The 21,524-nt window shown below is 30.4% G+C and overlaps 1 protein-coding gene across 1 annotated transcript in view; it reads right to left on the reverse strand.

Annotated features, from left to right (window-relative positions):
* Positions 1-5,336: 5,336 nt before the first annotated feature.
* Positions 5,337-21,524, reverse strand: part of LOC111621186 (multidrug resistance-associated protein 4-like) — a 128,857-nt gene continuing 112,669 nt past the window's right edge. Inside the window, exons 20-25 of the mRNA XM_023363267.1 lie at positions 15,168-15,333; positions 14,936-15,091; positions 12,498-12,587; positions 12,214-12,386; positions 5,774-5,879; positions 5,337-5,704 (exon numbers count right to left, since the gene is read on the reverse strand). Of these exons, the coding sequence (XP_023219035.1) occupies positions 5,528-5,704; positions 5,774-5,879; positions 12,214-12,386; positions 12,498-12,587; positions 14,936-15,091; positions 15,168-15,333 (868 nt within the window). The 3' untranslated portion in view covers positions 5,337-5,527. The remainder of the gene's footprint in view (positions 5,705-5,773; positions 5,880-12,213; positions 12,387-12,497; positions 12,588-14,935; positions 15,092-15,167; positions 15,334-21,524) is intronic.

A 21,524-nucleotide genomic window follows, 5' to 3' on the forward strand; every position in this document is an offset into this window, starting at 1 on the left:
AAAAAATGAGTATATCATATAATTATATGTACAGTACTGTACCTAATTTATATATAATACTGTACAGACGATAGCAAACTCAATTTACCTGCCTAAACTCTCTGTAGCGTGGTGCTGGACAGCGGAAGATAGTTTGGCTGCTCGTCCGCGATGACGAGTTGGCGATGACGTTTTACCGCGTTTTACGCGTCCCTTTATACGAATACTGCTACAATTTTTTCGCCGCGTTAATGGAATCTACGTTATTGGAACCCGCCTTATAGGGGGGTCTACTGTACTTTGTTATCAGCTTGAGTTAGGCATGGCGTTTGCGAAGCGTACATACAATACGTATTTATTATGTATGTATCATGTACTGTACATTATGTATGTATGTGTTTGTATAACATAAAAATGAAACGATCAATGTTATAATCGGCTGTACTTTAAACTTTATTTGTGAACATTTACCTTGATAATTGGTCAGATTTATACTTGCTAACTTGTTCTGAATCTTGAACTTTTGGCATATTGATGAATCCAACTTCTAAATATTTTCATATAATTGAAGTTTCGACTATTTACAAAAATATCAAATTTTCGAGTCTATCATAATCCTTTTTTATACATCACCAGAAGTAACAGTTAACATGGTATTTGTTTTGAAGAAAAACTTCTTAAAAAAACACAGGTAAACAAGTAAAAAGAGGTTACAATGTTAAAAACGATCAAGTGTCAGCCTTCTATTGTAGGTTCTGACACTTTACATTAAAAACATGAAGAATTCTTCTCACCATGCTGTCCTTATCCATTCTTTAACTGCTTCAGGCTCTCTGGTGGTGATTTCGAGTTATCCTACTTTATTTGCATATGAACACAATTTATGTATTAACTCCAGAGGGCCTGAAGCAGTTAAAGAATGGATAAGGACAGCATGGTGAGAAGAATTCTTCATGTTTTTAATGTAAAGTGTCAGAACCTACAATAGAAGGCTGACACTTGATCGTTTTTAACATTGTAACCTCTTTTTACTTGTTTACCTGTGTTTTTTTAAGAAGTTTTTCTTCAAAACAAATACCATGTTAACTGTTACTTCTGGCGATGTATAAAAAAGGATTATGATAGACTCGAAAATTTGATATTTTTGTAAATAGTCGAAACTTCAATTATGAAGAAATGTATCCTGAGTTAATACATAAATATTTTCATAGTTTTTGCATCAATTCTGTATTTTCCAACTTTGCATTTGTGTATTCAGTAATGTGTTTGATGTTTCATAGACATGTTCCGGCAGAGGACATACTAGATCTCAGTAGTAGTTTTTACAAAGTGCATTATTCTCTTCTAAATGCATCGTTTTTCACACACTTGTTCTTGATAGAAATCGACGATAAGGAAATGAATGTTTCTAAATTTCAGTCTAGATAAAACGCTTCTGCAAAAATGTGATCAGTCGTTTCAATTACATTTCAAGTTACACATCTACCATTTTCTTTGATAAAATAATTTTCATTGGCACTTTCACTTTTGTCAAAGAAAAGACTCTTTGTTTATAATCACAAAATGGTTTTACTCTCAAATTATATCACATATTTTCAGCAGAAGAATTTATTTTGAGTAGCAAGTTGCTTCTTCGTGTATTTTGGTCCTGACTAACTCTTCTGGAGGGTCATTTCACATTCTTTTACAACAAACTATGCTTGTATTTGTGAAATTTTAAACGTTTTTCTTAATTTTCTAAATGATTGTCCTTTTCTTCTGAATCTTGTTACTCCAGTTGGGTTCTCGTGCTTTTCGCCAATTTTTCTCTTTTTCGATATCTTTTATTTTATTCTACCTGTTTCTGTTATATTGAATATATTATATTGAATTTGGCAGCATGCCACCCGTGCTATAATTACGATGGTCACTAGTCATATTTAGCCATAACACCTATCATTTATCAGGGTAGTATTTCTTTAGAAAATATACTAGCTTATTTTCAATGCATTCGTTTGAATGCACTTTCGTTACGGAGAGCAATGACAAAGCAATAAAGTTTGTGAGCATTCTTTCGAACTCATTGCTAACTAATACGAGAATCTCTGGAAAAAACTTGACGACTCGTTTATAATTCTTAATAACAACAATATATACTATAATAAAATTCCCCTTGTTTGTATTAATTCATTATAGAAATATAGTTTCTTAGGACTGATGAACAAGCTTATTGTATATACTTCCAGTGTTTTTAATTAATCTAAACGAAATGCATTTTGGCCTTACTATCCCTTTTCCAGTAGATAAAAAAAAGTATACTCTGACTGCGCTAACATTACAATATACTTTGGAAGTACAAAAACCGATATGATAATTATTGCATTAAAAAGTAAAGAATGTTTGGGTTGGATTATAGAATTAGTAGAATTATTATTAAAAATAAATTTTTTAGTTATAAAACTAATTGATACACTGAAATAAAAAGCATTCTTATAATAACTTGTGTGACCGAAGAGTCAGCACTGCGTTGGCGATACTGCGTTGGGACTGACAACGTACACTGTTACAGAGCAGAGCAATACTGAAAGAAGCTCCTAATTGAATGACAGTTTTACGTGAAATATTTGATAATTTGTTAAGAGGAAACATCGGCTAACGTATGTAAATTAAGTAAATTTTAAAATGTAATTAGGAAATTGAGTGGGAAACATATTCCTTTAAATACTAAACAAAGGTTTCCGGTAAATCAATCCAGTATAGTGTTTGACCCCTTTCTGTTGAATGTGAAATTGCCTATGGCAGGTAGTTTTATAAAGCAATAAGAAAAAGAATCTAATGGCAAAGCAGATGGCTTTAGTTCCTTCCGAAATATTGATTTATTAAAAGCCAGAAATACGAATTAGTTGTAATATCGAAGAATTACTCGAGAGTACTAATTTACCCATTGATGGTAAAGTAAACTTATTAACTTTATTAATTCGAAGATATGAGAGCACCATTCACGCTCCTAAATCCTGTTAGAGTATCTGTTGTATCTGTTGTATTGACAAAATTGAAGAAACAGAATCTCAACCTGAAAAGAAAACTGTCGATGATAGATTCATTATACATATAATTTTATTCGTATCTTAATTATAATCAACATTTAATTGATAACATGCATCGAAGTCATTTCAGATAAAATTGTAAAGGCAAATTAACAATCAATGGTAAACATGTTTTTGAAAGTCACATAGACATAATTTTGTATCTAATGTAAGATAGAGAAATTGCAGTAACTACTGTTGGTTTTATCGACAGTACGAATTTTAAGACAATTTATAAAAAAAAATTAAACATTTTTCGGAAACGAAAAAAACTCATTCGAAACCAAATTAAAAGATTTATTAAAATTTAAAAAAAATAAAATTTTCGAAGAGTGAATACATAAGTGAATATCCAATTAAATTGTCTGCAGGAATTTCAGAAATTTTTCGTGCACAATGAAATTGTTATCTTATTACTTACTACAAAAAAAAATACATTCGTATCTTTTATTTTGTGGTAATTTTAATGTATTTTATATTTTATAAAATTTTCTACAAATGTAATTGTATTAATTGTAATAAATTACTATTTTCTTAGAAATCGTACTAAAAAATAAATCAACATTATTGTACTGTACCTCGTATTTTGGAAAGAAATGTTGTAACGTCTATTAAAATGTGTGCTATATGCTATGAGTATAAAAAATAAAAAAAAAACATATATCTTAATATGGAAATATTTCTTACAGAATACAAACAAATTTTATTGGTTTATTGGGTAAAAATATCAAGTTTACCAATAGACAAAAATAGTATTTCGTGTTTCAAAAACTATGCTAAGTGGGATGTTGAGTCAAAGAACTGACTTAACTTTTGAGTTAATTTCTGAATTTTCAGATAATTTAAACTGAGAATTAATATGAAAAAAATTATATACTTCTAGTCCATTCATCAAAAAACATATTGAGCAGGGAAAATTGGTTTTAATTTCATAATACAGTAGACCCCCCTATAAGACGGGTTCCTATAATTACGATTCCTATAAGACGACAAAAAAATTGCGACGGTATCCGTAAAAAACTTTAAAACTTTTATAATTACGTAAAACGCCATCGGGCAGCCAAACTACTTTCCGCCGTCCAGCGCTACGCTACGGAGAGATTACTATCTAAATATGAACACACCAGAATTCTACTTGCCGAGTTCTTTTTCTTTTTATTCAAACGTTTTAGGCCTATTTGGATAGGTCATCCTCAGGCTTTTTTTTTTATCGTTCCAAATTAGAATGGCTCCAATTTGGAACGATAGTATAATTATAACAATTATTATTCCAATGGTTTAACAATAATTATTCCAATGGTTCCAATTTGGAACGATAGTATAATTATAACGAACCAAGTATAATTATAAATATTTTTAGATAAATTTGTTAAAAAGTATAAACGAAAAATTAGACATGAGTATAGTTTTGAAATAAGAACGATAAAAAATGACACTTTACATAAGCTAAATTATTATCTACATTACGATTTAGTTTTCTGTTATTATATACTGAACGAAGATTTTATTCATAATTTCATAAACCACTTTTCTTGGTGTTAAATTTTAAAATACCAAAAACTAGATTAGTAATATGTTGCTGATAATTTACGTAGTTTATTAGTCAACATACTTTATGACATTTGTAACATTCTTGGTGATATGATAGAAAAATTAATAAATTTAAAAAATAAAATTAATAATGCGTTTTTATATAATGTAAAATTACTTATGTAAACTTATAAAGTAAAATATCCTCAAAGTGTATCGAATCACTATGACTAACGTTATCTCAATTTTGAAAATATTCTGTTTCTCCTATTAAACACAAAAGAATACAATAAATTCTATACCAGTTTTCAATTACACGCCGATTAAATATTAGACACACGAAAAGAGATAATACAAATGCAAAAACATTTTGAATAATATAATTTTTCTTTAATTAATTATTACGGTAAACCAAGTTTTTCAAGAATACATACAACTGGAATTATATTCTTGACTAAGATTGTTCTGATTAAAGAAGTACACAAAATTTTTGTTTTAATTATTCCAATTAAATCTTTTTCTGTTGTTTTATATAGCAAATTTACTTCTTTTCTGAAATCAANGGTAAACCAAGTTTTTCAAGAATACATACAACTGGAATTATATTCTTGACTAAGATTGTTCTGATTAAAGAAGTACACAAAATTTTTGTTTTAATTATTCCAATTAAATCTTTTTCTGTTGTTTTATATAGCAAATTTACTTCTTTTCTGAAATCAAACCATTGTAAACATTTCTCACTATATTATTTTAAAAAACTGCTGATGGCATCTCAATAAAAGATCAGCATGTATAAATTGAACCGTGGAATTTGCATATACTAACAAATGTTTAGATTTTTACAATTTTATATGTTATGTGATGTGTGAAAATACCACTCTAAGTACTAATTTAAACAAAAAATTCATAACACCAGATCCACATCGTCTATACATAGAATAAAATTATCTGTTTTATAGTTTTGTTTGTTCGACCCTCTCTTTATCGTAATATTTAACTTTTGCAATTTCGTATAACTCATTCATTGAAGTTACTCCCGTCTTCTTTACCAAATTATAAAATATACCATTTACGTTCTTCAGTAATGCATACGGCGAGTCAAAGTCTTGTACTCTCCCTGTATCTAATACCTAGAAATTTAAAATGTCTAATTACTAACGGGTATTTATTTTTATATTACTAAAAAAAAAGATTCTTACCAGAACTCTATCCGAATCGATAATTGTATGTAATCTGTGGGCTATTGTCAACACCGTACAAGATTTGAATTTTTCTCGAATTATTTTCTGTAGACAGGAATCGGTTCTTTATATAAAATAAATAAAAATAAATAATAAATAAAATAAATAAAACGGTTTCCCGATATTGAAATGTATCACAAACAATTCAAATTATAATAGCGAAAACCAGCAAGGAGTAAGTGAAAAAATACATTACTAAACCACATCAACATGTGAGGAAATAAATAAAATAAATAAAACGGTTTCCCGATATTGAAATGTATTACAAACAATTCAAATTATAATAGCGAAAACCAGAAAGGAGTAAGTGAAAAAATATATTACTGAACCACATCCACATGTGAGGAAATTCAAGGATAGGAAAATTAAAACACACTGCCGACATTGTAAAACCTTTGGAAGAAACGTCATATTTTGTCAGAGATTGTGATTTTTTTCTGAGCTGGAAAACTATCGAGAAAATAGCATCAAGTGGGAAGGTGCAACTTTAAGCCATGATAAAAAAATACATGTATTTGTAAAAAAGCCAATCTAGTCAGCAGTTCATTTGTCAATTAATTGATAAGGTTGATTTAGTGCTATCCTGTATCAAATGTTTTCCATCTCAAGACAAAGAAGAGAAAGCTGAACCCATGAAAATACACACCAAATTGATCATATGTAGTTAAGAAAATCATCCTGCATCTATATCCGACGGATAGTGTTCAATCACGTCTATCGTAGTGAATGTCAAGAAATCCAATATCAGAACAGATTTCTTGACAAAAGTATAAAGTCAAGTTTATTTTCATTTGAAGTAAGCTACTCATTGCAGTAAAGCGACAATTATAATAATTACACTTGTAAAGGAGTCAATATAAGATCGTTATTTTATGTTTTGGGGCGTTATTTTTATTTACAGCAGATCCCCCTATAAAACCGTTTCCTATAGTTATGATTCCTATAAAAATTGTGGCAGTATCCGTAAACAACGGTAAAAATAACTCCTATAATACGTAAAACGTCATCGGGCAGCCGAACTACTTTCCCGCCGTCCGTAGCGCCACGCTACGGACGTTTAGGCGGATAAATTGAGTTTAGTATCGTCTGTTCATATAATTATATATAAATTAGGTACTGTACATATAATTATATATTAATTATATATAAATTAGGTACTGTATATATAATTATATATTAACTTAATTTATTGTAACTTTATTATAATTAAATATATATTTTTCGCCGTCTAGCGTCACGCTACGGCGAGTTAGGCGACCTATCGTCTGTCCAGTACTGTAATTTTATACATTTCTTGTGAAAGAAACATTTCTTATTCAACGGCCATAAAAATTATTTATATTAATGATGTCTCCAAAGGTCAACGAAGTTTTCGCAGAAAAATAATATCAGAAATCGCGGCCGCAATTTGATGCGCTGTTCCGCGACGAAACCAAGCTTTAGCAACGAGCGTAGTCAAAGGGTACACACTCGGTAAGTAATCCTACAATTTTTTGTTTATAACGTAGTTTATACGGATTATTTTAAAAAAAATATACGTATTTTGGAAATGTTGAGTCGAATTAGTCTAGAATCGATTAATTTTATGAAAGAAAACCTTTCAAACAGCCGTAGTCCGTAAACTATGATTCCTACAAAATTGATTCATAAAGAACGGAACGTATCTACCGTCTTATAGGGGGATCTACTGTAATTATTTTCTTTTCGGGGTTTTTTTTTTCTTGTTAAGGACAAACTCCTAAACACCAGTGACCATGAAAGAAAAAGCAAACATAGTTTGCATCGGTGCCTGATCCTGGAACGACATCTTATGTAAATTAAGACAGTGAGGAACTGCACTCGAAGTAGAATAAAAGGTGGCACATCCACGACAAAGGTAGGGAGCTTCAGGTGACCACTGTGGGAGCGACGGCGGTGATAAACTAGAGGAAATAGTATCTTGCGCTGTAAAATCATAATTTTTGAGGTGGAGATAAGTCTTTGTTGATACATACAAGTTCTTTGATTATTGATTTTGTTACTCCTTTACAATTAGTTAACTTCTTGTTCGGGTCAATTAACCCATTATTGTTTTTTGTTGTCAATAAAATTAAACTTTATATTTATTGTTAATTATTGTCTGTGGTTGTGAAAATTATTGTTTTTTTCTTATTTGAAAGTCCAGGTCTGGTACTTGAACCCCACTATTATGTAACCTATTTTGGTTTTCGTAAACGGTGCGTTACACACTTGTAAGAGTAAAGATTAGTGTTTTTAACCATAATGTAGTAATAAATGAGATATATTACTGATTAGTCGTTTTCATACCAGACAAAAGTTTAAAGCTACATTAGCCTAATATAAACAAACTATACTTAGCGAACTTACTGCAGACAATTTCATTCGAGATAGGTTGAGTATTCAGTTTCATATGTAACTTGGGACAGCAAACAAACAATCCTGAGTCATACACTTCTGATTGCATTTCAGAAAGAGATAAAAAATTATCAGGTAATAAAATAAAAAAATATTTTATTCTCCAAGTATTTTAATCTCTATTTGGAAACTTCAACAACCTAAAACTAATCAATATACGGACAGGACAAAACAATTTTTTAAATACAGCTCACATTAATCCGTAGCATCTTATATCAATGGTCAACCTTTTTATCGCCACGGACCGGTCAACGTTTGATAACTTTACCGCGGCCCACTGAGGGGGGGACGTTGATTGTTCATGTTTTAGATTGATTTAATTTAATAATTTTAATTTAACTGTATTTAAACGTGCCTTCAAAATAAAATACAGTTACACCAAAAAATGAATATAATGTGATTTAACATTTTAACTCACTAGAACACTAAATCAATGAGAACCCTGAGCTTGTTTCTTTGCAACGAGACAGTTTCCTCTGGGGGTAATAGGAGACAATGACACCCGAAGTGTGTTTCTTATGTCCAGTTTATTCCGTTGTTCTGTTGTTTAGTAAAAGTCGCACAAACCCGAGACAAATACACAATAGTAAATAAAATGAAAATAAATTAATTTTCCTTGGGCAGCCCGGTAACATATGATCCACGGACCGGTACTAGTCCGCGGCCCAAGGGTTGAGGACCACTGTCTTATAGGATGTTACGGCGAACACTCACTGAACGGCTTCTATAAAAGAGATATTTTTATTTGTAAATCAAGTGTCATTGTACAATCGCGACTCAGCAGCAGATAAAGATCTGCTTCAAAGAGTTGCAATCATTCACAGGAAAAAATAAATTCTTTAGCAAGACAATTCTGCTCTCCATTCATAATAAAATAACCGTGAGTGATTTAAAAACAATGCAATCGTTTTTTTCTTCAGTCATTTATAACACTTGATCTTCATTTTAAAAAAAAATAATTAGATATTTCTGCACACGTTGCATACAAATATCGTCTGCATTATATACGTGAGCCTGATTATTAAGTAGCAGTTCTTCAACAGTGGGAAATTATTACAGTGATAACTGTTACAACAGTGATTACATTATTAAAGAAGCATTTTCTTCCACTAATTAATGTTTGCATAAATAACTATTTCAAGTGATGTTTCTGAGAAGATCATTCATACAGTTTCTATAATTATACGATATGTAACAGTGTTTTTAACTAATGATTTTACCGCCGTAGTTATTTTATCTTTACTTTTCAGCAATGGATGGCCAAGTAATAGATTACTGGGAAATTTACCTAACAGTTCGACAGTCAGACTTGTTAAAATATAGACAGGCAGCAAGCAATGTCAAAATAGAAATCATTCAAATTTCAAGTAGATAAACGTATGATAATTTTTTGAGAATATTCTGTAAACGTGAAATTGGACATGTCCCTTACATATTGTTATTAAAATCAAACTAAATACACTTTTGACCAACACGCGATTTGAGTATTGTACTCTTTAACTCTATTGTTATATGTAGTAGGTATTTGCTCCCATTTGCAAGATTTCTATGATGTGCTGCATGTCGAACCCATATCTACGAAGATAGACCTATGCCAGGGTTTTCACTACTGACGAACACTACGAACATACACGAAGACAGTAATCAATCATTAAAGCTTTGATTTCTTCTAATTTCGTTTTTCCAACTTGCACTATCAAATGCAGCCCAAGTCGTTTCGAACATTCATTAACGAAGTATACAAGGTATACATTTTTCGCTATTGCACAATATATTGATCATTGAAAACTCTGAAAAGTAACATACAAGCAATAATAAACACTTTTCGAACACTTGATCGAATAAAGTAGTCTCATAGATCTTTCGAAATGCAAACTGACAGCCCAACAGCTACTTTTCATAACAGAGTTGATAAATGAAAATGGCATTTAATGTTTTTTGTGCTATCACAGATCAGTGGAAACTTTCATGACATTGCCAAAGTGGTTTTGATTATGCAGGTGTTTGTGAAAACAAGACGATTTTACCCATCACTGTAATCTGAAAGTTTTGACACAAAAATTACATGAAAGTTAATTTATTCATACTGAGACATGCTTATTTTTGCAACTAAATTTCTTCTTACATCTTTATAATATTTTCCATACTTAACTACTCGACCCAGTTTTTGTAAAAAATTTGAAAATATTTGCAATGCAATATATCAAATTTTAAGTAAAATTAGATATGTTAGAAGTTAGACTATTTTGAGAGTTAAAAAGTTTAAAACATTATAAATTGTTTTTTATCATTATTTCCCTTTAACCTTCATTTTCTTTTTTCCTGGAAGTTGAATTCAGACCTTTTGACTAGTGTATCGCATCGCTTCGAAATGTGACCTTCTAGACTTTCAAAAACGTTTAGGTCGACTAAGGAAGTTTTCCCCTTACCACAGGGGATTCTCCATTTCCATCTTCGTTACAATGTACAAATAAGTAGCCAATTAACAAGAACCTCCACCTGTTACATGCTAGAGGGAAACAGAAAGGTCAACTACAAGAGTTGACTGTACTGAATAAACCACCCCCTCGCCTTATGCTAGCCGATTAAAACGATAAAAAATGTATCAAATGACTCACAGTTACACAAACATCACCCAGGTGGCCTCACAGATGTTCTGACCTTAGCCATTTGTGGCAAGTAATTCTGTATGTTTGACAGCTGTTGTGAAGTTTATGATGAAAAAGTGTCACAATAACGGGTAGAAACTATAATAAATCAAAAGAACAGTTCGATTCCTGACAAGTAAAGTAAACAACTCTTGATGCAAGTCGAACTTACATGCGATTGCATCAGATTTTTCCCCGATAATTCTCCCACCGGGATGTGTACAAAGATGGGTCGCACTTGCACCTCTGTGCAGACACAGCTGAGCGGACACAGCCAGGCCCACAGCGGACATCACCAGTAAACATCAGGGAGACACCAGACCCATACCGCCATTGCGTCTGTTGCAACACTTGCCTTCCCGCCATAATCGGCAATAAACCAGTTCCGAGGAAAAGAGAGACTACGAGTAAAGTTCGCCGATCCATGGACATTTCTTACCATCGCCCATTTGACAAGATCGAGAACCAGAGAGGTAATCACATAGAGAAAATTTGATCCTCTCTCTCTCTCGATCATAGCTTGAACTTAGACAATATTATGTCTTATAGAGTTAGATAATTAGACGACTTAAAAGTATTTTCGAATTATTCTTTTTTTGTAGCCTTTTGACTTGTGCTCGTTTGTATAGCTTTACATAATTAGATATGTTATTCTTATATACATAATTATGTGTCATCCTTGAGTACGACCGACACCTTGTTACGATCTCGCTCACCATCCCATTCGTTAACACATCGAATATCCCTGACAAAGAAGCTTATAAGTGGAAAGAAAATCGGCGCTATACCCCTCGATTCTCACAGATATAAAATAAATTTATTAAGTGGAGAAAGATAAAATGTTTACATATTTTAGTCTGCCATGTTGACAATGCAAGACTTTTCCTATTACCATTTTTATATATACACAGCACAAAATGAATACAGTATTATGAATGTATGTATTCGTATGCATGGCATAATATGAATACATATATTGAATACATACAGTTTAACTTGTAGAGACAAAACACTTTTTCTCCCTTACTCACCCTAATTACGACAAACACAAAATAGGAAAAAAGGAAAGATGAGAAAATATACTTTGAACATATCACACTATATTTGATTTAATTCATTAGAATTTGGTTCCAGATCTCCAGAGCGATTGATTGTAAGTTTAATCATTATGCAAATCAATCATCTTATTAGCGGATTAATGGCAATGTAATCATCGTGATTATTAAACAATCTTACTTAAACCAAACTTATACCCATAGCTATTATCTATGTAACATGAATTACGAAATAAAATGATTTATATTTGAAATTATGTAATATTTTTAATATTCTAACCTTTTATCAATATTGGACGTTGCTTCGTCCATAACAAGAATTTTATTCTGGCGAAGAATAGTTCTGGCAAGACAAATTAACTGTCTTTCCCCCACGCTGAAATTTCGCCCTCCTTCTGTTAAATGCGAATCCAATCCTCCAGGTAATTTACTAATAACTTCTTTTAATTGTACCTTTAATCCAAATATTTATAATAATAAATATGTGTAAATTGAATTTAATCAGAAAAACGTTTAAAGAGAAAAAGCTGAAAGAAAATTGAAAAATATTAATTTAATTGTAACCTGCTCTATGGCTTTCCACAGCATTTCTTCAGAATATTCATTAAAAGGATCCATGTTTCTTCGAAGTGGCCCGGTAAATAACATAGGATCCTGAAAAAATATATGCATACTCGGTAGTAACTGTATTTTACAATTCGTTTCTATAATGGATATTATGAGTTACAATTACAAAAGTGGCCAAGCGGTTTCTATCCCTAAACACAGGGCTGTGGGTCGTGGGTTGCTAAGAAATTAGTAGATTAATACGATTTCATATCCTGATTGATATGTAATTAAGAGATCAGTTAAATGTCGTTATTGGCAATAAGTAAAATCAGTATAGAGCCAAATTATGGAAATGTTTGCATTTTGCAACATTTAATAAGTTATGAGTGAATCGAATTTTGCCAGAACTACTGTAGAATTCTAAACAGTACATGGTGCTGCATGTTTCTATTTGTTTAGTCAACTGCTATTAATTAACTGATCATATTTTTTTCGGTCGAATTTAAAACGAACACATTACAACTTTCGTGCGTGTACTTTGTCGTAGATTTCAAGATTGAATTTATTTCTACCCGTGGTGTTTACCGCATAATCTGTCCAAAAAATTTTTGTTCACTCCATATGAAAACGTCAGATTATTCATTGGACAATTATAAATGATCGGCATCTTTTCGTGAAGACTGTTTAAGACTTCCTTTTTGTTTCATAGATAAATTCTTTGATGATAATTAATTAGTTGATTACATTTTACGGATTATTTTATTTTTGTTATCTCTGCAAATAAATAATATTTATTCTTTTGAATTGAAGACTAATAGAATTTCTACACTTTTATCAAGTCAGTGTGTATGCACTATATATAGACTATCATGAAATTTAACAAATTAATATTAGTGTATACAGTAAAACTTCGGTTTACGAATGCCCCTGTTTTCGAACAACATTTCAAACGCATATTTGCTCCGGTTCCAATACAATAACTCGTTTTCTGAACAATCTACTCGGCAATGCCAGGAACTGATGGTCAAGTTCCTATACTTTTCGTGTTAAAGAAAGTCGAGTCTACTACAAGACTACTGATTCGGCAGTGACGCCGAGATCCGCTTTTTGTCTTTAGACGTCACGACACGAACCATCGATGACGTTTTTAGTCAAAGAAAATTTCAATAGACATGCGAGTAAAATACTTCTGGTTTCTTTTCAATTTAAATTATACAATTACACAAATTTTGCGTCACAATTTAATTTAAATGAAATTTATTCATAAAAACCGCGTTAATTGACATTCGCGTAATACAAATAACATATAGTATAAATAACCAATAATCAGTAGTTAAGATACTTAACTTAAATTAAGTAAGATATATTTATTAATACCACATATTATAGTGTTAATATTTAGTTTAATATTTATTAATAATCGGTAGTCAATTAATTGAAACTAAAAATAATAAAATAATTATTAATTTAAAACTCTTGTTTTTACATCGAAATTGAAGCTAAAATCAAAATTATAATCAAATATATTGAAATTTAATTATTGAAATCTTTATTAATTTGCTTATATTACATGCAGGCAGAGTCCAGTCTCTAATTATAGCACTTTTTGTAAAATGATAATTTCGGTTTGGTGTAACAAAACATTTTGCGTTCAATATATATAACAGACGTAGATATAAATATAATCTCGTTTTGTATCAAGTATTTTGGCATGAGCTTCTAGGCTCTATCGCCCCGTCATAGAGTGCGATGTAATTGTTACGCGTTTANTTGACTTCTTTTTCATGCAGGCAGAGTCCAGTCTCTAATTATAGCACTTTTTGTAAAATGATAATTTCGGTTTGGTGTAACAAAACATTTTGCGTTCAATATATATAACAGACGTAGATATAAATATAATCTCGTTTTGTATCAAGTATTTTGGCATGAGCTTCTAGGCTCTATCGCCCCGTCATAGAGTGCGATGTAATTGTTACGCGTTTATGATATTCGTTACGCGAGAAATAATGCTTTCTAAGAAGTCTTTGGCCCCTATTCAGGCGCTACAAACATGGATAAAACCTGCCGTTTATAGAGGTTTTTCACCATCACGTCTGGGCGAAACGCGAAACAACTATCGAACTTTTAGTGTTAATAAACGGAAACGCTTAATTCACTAGTGTGTCTATAGATAATATTATATTATACACAATATGAATTATACATATCGAATTAATTATTACTTACTTGAGGAATGATGGATATTTTACTACGAAGATCTCGAAGTCCAATATCTTTAATGTCAACACCATCGATGGTTATCGTTCCTGTNGAATGATTGATATTTTACTACGTAGATCCCGAAGACCGATTTTCTTAGTGTCGACTCCATCGATGGTGATTGTTCCCGTTGGCTCTGTCATGCGAAATTATACACAATATGAATTATACATATCGAATTAATTATTACTTACTTGAGGAATGATGGATATTTTACTACGAAGATCTCGAAGTCCAATATCTTTAATGTCAACACCATCGATGGTTATCGTTCCTGTTGGCTCTGTCATGCGAAATAACGCAGCAATTATAGAACTCTTTCCTGCTCCTGTTCTTCCAACAATCCCTATCTGCAATTAATTTATATTAAACATTAATTCAGGCAATAATTATAAACAATACTTTTCCTATTTGCAGATGTTTTACCTTTTCTCCGGTGCGAATATGAAATGTTAAGTTTTTTAACACAATATTTTTATCCGTGGAGTATTGCAAAGAAACATTATCGAAATGAATTTCTCCTCTTTCTGGCCAATCAGATGGTGGTCGCTGATGAGGCAAACTTTCGTAGGATGCTTCTGATTTCAAATTGCTGTATTTTAGAATGCGTTTTACAGAGTTCATCTGGAAAATTTACTTTTTATCAAATAACAATTACATTATCCGGAAAATAAATTATGCGTATCATTTCATTAAATTTATTGATTCAGATATTCTGTGTGAAGCTCTGCTTAACAACGTTAATACTTAGTTTTCCTTCATTTTAAATTAATTTCCATTCTTATTATACCATTATATTTTTCTACGTACTGTTATACACTGAAATTTACTTTTTTTTCATAAAATATCAGTTTGTACAGTTTGTTATTAAACAATTATTAAATTTCTAACTGCATTACTGATTAATAAACTCCACCATACCTTTAAAATGCCGTCTATTTTAGATAGTTATCTAACGTTTTCGGTCTAATTCATAGACCTACAGTTTGTTACTTTGAAATAATTTAAAATCTGCGGAACAATGAAAAATTGAATTTTAAACAAAAGTCAATGTTGATATCTGTTTGATCTTTCTTTTTCTCCGTAAAAAACTTTCTGGCAATTGAAAATTTAAGAAATCTTAATTAAATTGTGTAAATAAATTCAAAAGTTAGCTACTTGTAGTGACAATGATGTCTCTACGTGTGTTGTATTAATTTGCCAAACACCATTTAGTGTTAAATATGATGAAATTATAACATTTACAAACATGCCCTTTGGAAGAAGTGGAGTTAAATAAGTGCAATTCCTTTTTATTTACATTTTCATACAGTATTCTTGTAAACCAGTTTCCAAAGGTGGAAACCTTATGAGACATGGTGGGCTAATTCCTTCAGAAAACACGAATTACTGTAATTTCATTCAGATTATTTTTGCAATATAAATTAAGTTTATCTAAAGAAGTTACAAATTTATTTTAAAATACACAACAAAAACATAAGTATCGACATATAAATGGAGAATTTTCAGGTTTTATTCAAATGAATAATTTTCCATTTGTAAGCTTGATATTTATTTATTAATGGATGTAAATAATTTAATATAAATCGTTAATTGTACAAAACTAACACGAACGTCAGAAAGTATTCAAAAGAGTCAAAAAACGAAATCAAAAGAATTTTAATATTGTTGCATCACTAATATGTACACAGTGATTTATATTCCTTTTAAGACTTTTTTATGTTTAAGCTGTAAGAAAGCTAAAGATTTTCAAAACATCAAAATCAATTATAACAGGATTAAAATACTTTCCCTTGTTATGTCATAAAAGCCAAAAAATTTAAAGTTAAATATTAAAAAAAATAAAATGAATTTGAAAAACTTAAATATTATTATTTATTATTATTTATTTATTTATTTATTACGCATACTGGATACACTCCTTGATGCGGGGAGCAAAACCATCTCCCAAAGAACAAAAACACAAATACAATGATCATAAGATCACAAACAGATTATACAATAATAAATTAAATACATAACAATTTAGATACAAATTAAATATTAAAAAATCAAATATAATAATTNTCGATTGTTGAAGCGCTTTAAAACAATTCATAATAAAGAATTAGGTTGTAAGAAAAATTAATTACTTAGATTTTAATTAAAATATTTAAAAGAAATGGAAGAAGGTGAATATCTTCGGTTCAAAGCCTTGTATAAGGTACAATTATTTAAATAAAAAAAGTAATAACTAGAAATAAAAAATTTAATTTTTTTATTTAAAATTTAATAATAATGTACTGAACCAAAAATGCAAAAGAAAAAGAAATCGACGTAACAAATTTTCAAAATCTATTCGGAGTTAATGATGCAGTTACTCGAAATAGTAGAAAAGATATGCATAAATGTGAGAATACGGACGAGAATCAAGGCCCTGTAATCGTCAGATCTGTTAGACCTGCTCACATTGTCACTGGATGGCTTAATTTTTTTTTCAGAACCCGAGTGGTAAGATTCTGTGTGGGTTGTGCATAAAGAATAAATACTCGACTACGGAAGTAGTATAATATAAACTAAACAATTTAATCAATACTAACAATATAAAAGAAAAATGGATACAGAGGAATAACAATATAATGAATACCTAGGTATAGATTATCCCTAGTTCTATTTTATATGAAGCTAAACCGAGAGAGAGAGAGCTTACAATAACTTTTACCTCGTTGTTCATGTTGAAGATAGCTTGTTGTTCTCTTCCTGGGAAGGCGAGTTGGAGGGACAGGTTCAGTCATTGGAGTAGCACTTTCTATGGCAAGTCTTGCTGGGATCGACTGTCCCGACTTTAGCTATCTTGCCCCTTTTTATTACAGATTATTTCACAACAATAATTCCTAAAGATGCATCATTTGACAGGATGCATCGTTGTGACATAGGTCCAGGTATTGAATAAATTTCTGAGATACGAGGTGTGGAGGAAGGAAGAAAAACATCCTCGTTTCTTGTAAAATGTGGCGTAATAGAGCAGTTTTTCAGGATGTTAAAGTTTTATAACCTTTTTTAGTTATATTAACTTTATTTTAAATTTTTATCAAATTACCCTTTTTTAATTGTAGTTAAATTAAATTATTTATTTAAGTTTTTTTGAGGTAACAATTATATAAATCCATTTAAGAATACCTTCAGATTATCACATAAATATTCAACAGATAGCAATAATTATAAAATTATAGACAGAAATATACTTTAGCCAGAACAGTGTCAAAATATTTTTAAAAATTCATTTTAAAAAGCGATGCATATTGTAAAAGAAAAAGGAAAATCTAAATATATAAAATTACTTGTCCTGACTGACTGATTCATCATCGCCCGGAGCAAACCGCTGAACCTAAAGAGGTGAAATCTCGTACACAGTTAGGGTACGTCATGGAAACGCACACTAAGAAAGGTTTTTTCGAAATTCTCCAGCGAGGGGAGAGGGAGAGCATTAAGGCTTAACCTGAAGAACCGCTTTTACTGTATTATTTTAAATGCGATTTTTTGTTTTCGACGACGTTTACTCTTCATTAAGTATTTAGGTACTTAGTAAGTATTTAGGTACTTAAGTATTTAGGTGTATTAAATTGATAACATTTCAGACATTGTTATAAATATTTTTATATATTTCGATTTTTTAACCAAATGTTCGAACCGTTTTCAAGTCGGATTTGTTATTGCATATTGGTTCGATTATAGAACGATTATAAACGTTCCAGAAAATTAATCAAATTAAAAATAGTTCGTTTGATTCTCAGCTATTCTCATCATTCCAGCGGTGAGTGTTATATAACAATAAATATGATTGTTGAAATACTAAATATAAATGTGGTTTATAATTTATTTTGTATACTAGTACTAGTATACAAAATAAATTATAAACCACATTTATATTTAGTATTTCAACAATCATATTTATTGTTATATAACACTCACCGCTGGAATGATGAGAATAGCTGAGAATCAAACGAACTATTTTTAATTTGATTAATTTTCTGGAACGTTTATAATCGTTCTATAATCGAACCAATATGCAATAACAAATCCGACTTGAAAACGGTTCGAACATTTGGTTAAAAAATCGAAATATATAAAAATATTTATAACAATGTCTGAAATGTTATCAATTTAATACACCTAAATACTTAAGTACCTAAATACTTACTAAGTACCTAAATACTTAATGAAGAGTAAACGTCGTCGAAAACAAAAAATCGCATTTAAAATAATACAGTAAAAGCGGTTCTTCAGGTTAAGCCTTAATGCTCTCCCTCTCCCCTCGCTGGAGAATTTCGAAAAAACCTTTCTTAGTGTGCGTTTCCATGACGTACCCTAACTGTGTACGAGATTTCACCTCTTTAGGTTCAGCGGTTTGCTCCGGGCGATGATGAATCAGTCAGTCAGGACAAGTAATTTTATATATTTAGATTTTCCTTTTTCTTTTACAATATGCATCGCTTTTTAAAATGAATTTTTAAAAATATTTTGACACTGTTCTGGCTAAAGTATATTTCTGTCTATAATTTTATAATTATTGCTATCTGTTGAATATTTATGTGATAATCTGAAGGTATTCTTAAATGGATTTATATAATTGTTACCTCAAAAAAACTTAAATAAATAATTTAATTTAACTACAATTAAAAAAGGGTAATTTGATAAAAATTTAAAATAAAGTTAATATAACTAAAAAAGGTTATAAAACTTTAACATCCTGAAAAACTGCTCTATTACGCCACATTTTACAAGAAACGAGGATGTTTTTCTTCCTTCCTCCACACCTCGTATCTCAGAAATTTATTCAATACCTGGACCTATGTCACAACGATGCATCCTGTCAAATGATGCATCTTTAGGAATTATTGTTGTGAAATAATCTGTAATAAAAAGGGGCAAGATAGCTAAAGTCGGGACAGTCGATCCCAGCAAGACTTGCCATAGAAAGTGCTACTCCAATGACTGAACCTGTCCCTCCAACTCGCCTTCCCAGGAAGAGAACAACAAGCTATCTTCAACATGAACAACGAGGTAAAAGTTATTGTAAGCTCTCTCTCTCTCGGTTTAGCTTCATATAAAATAGAACTAGGGATAATCTATACCTAGGTATTCATTATATTGTTATTCCTCTGTATCCATTTTTCTTTTATATTGTTAGTATTGATTAAATTGTTTAGTTTATATTATACTACTTCCGTAGTCGAGTATTTATTCTTTATGCACAACCCACACAGAATCTTACCACTCGGGTTCTGAAAAAAAAATTAAGCCATCCAGTGACAATGTGAGCAGGTCTAACAGATCTGACGATTACAGGGCCTTGATTCTCGTCCGTATTCTCACATTTATGCATATCTTTTCTACTATTTCGAGTAACTGCATCATTAACTCCGAATAGATTTTGAAAATTTGTTACGTCGATTTCTTTTTCTTTTGCATTTTTGGTTCAGTACATTATTATTAAATTTTAAATAAAAAAATTAAATTTTTTATTTCTAGTTATTACTTTTTTTATTTAAATAATTGTACCTTATACAAGGCTTTGAACCGAAGATATTCACCTTCTTCCATTTCTTTTAAATATTTTAATTAAAATCTAAGTAATTAATTTTTCTTACAACCTAATTCTTTATTATGAATTGTTTTAAAGCGCTTCAACAATCGACAAGAGTTTTTGATCTCCGAGTAACAGGCATATTTTTGTACAAGTACTTATTTAAATGAAAAATTATTTACAGATTTTTAAACAGTATTTATTTAAGTTTCTTAAATTCGTTGTATTTATTCTAATATTTAACTTAAATTTTTTTGACTTTTATGACATAACAAGGAAAAGTATTTTAATCTTGTAGTAATTCATGTTGATGGTTTAAAAATATTCGGCTTTCATACAGCTTAAACACAAAAAAGTCTGAAAAGGCAAATAAACCATTGTGTACATATTAGTGATGTAACGATATTAAAATTCTTTTGATTTCGTTTTTTGACTCTTTTGAATACTTTCTGAAATTCATTTTACTTTTGAAAAATTAAAGATTTGTATTAAAGTATTTACATCCATTAATAAATAAATATCAAGCTTACGAATGGAAAAACGNATTATTATTTTTAAAAATCAACCAGAACATTTTTACCTTTATCTAGGAAAGTACTGATTGCATTTGCGTGTTTCTTAAAACGAAAAGCAGAACTTCTCTCTGTTTATGCAAAAAGTAATTGAGAAAGATTTTATCTAAAATATGTCAAACCAAAAACCACAAAAAGTTTGTAAATATTGTAATAATTTCTTGCAGAAAAGAATAGCAATATGTTCCTGTAGTTGATTTCACTAAAAACTCTATTTCACAACGACTACTCATGATGGTCAAAACGTTGATAAATTGCTGTTGATAGCTCCATTGGGATAAAAAAAGTTATTCACAATCGACAGTACATTAAAACTGTCGAACTGTTTTAGTTTGAAGCTAAGAAGATGCAACCTGTCAAACACAGCATGATATTACTGTATGAATTTCAATTTCGTGGATCATTATGTGTCAATATCTTTATCACAAAAATAGAGCAAGGAGTTGCATATTTTTCCCGCTGGAAAATATTTAGGTCCAACAAACACTAAATATTTCAGGAATGATTTAGAATTGTGTGTGACATAATCTGTTAGGAGATATTACTTTAAAAGCATTTTTATTATTAATTAGTCAGAAAAATTGAAATGCTAAACATGGGTTAAAAACAAAATTTGGCAAGGTAATTTGTACACAACTGGCTTTA

Source organism: Centruroides sculpturatus, unplaced genomic scaffold (assembly GCF_000671375.1).
Source record: "Centruroides sculpturatus isolate CEXI.00-Female unplaced genomic scaffold, Cexi_2.0 scaffold132, whole genome shotgun sequence".
In the NCBI taxonomy this organism is placed as follows: domain Eukaryota; kingdom Metazoa; phylum Arthropoda; class Arachnida; order Scorpiones; family Buthidae; genus Centruroides; species Centruroides sculpturatus.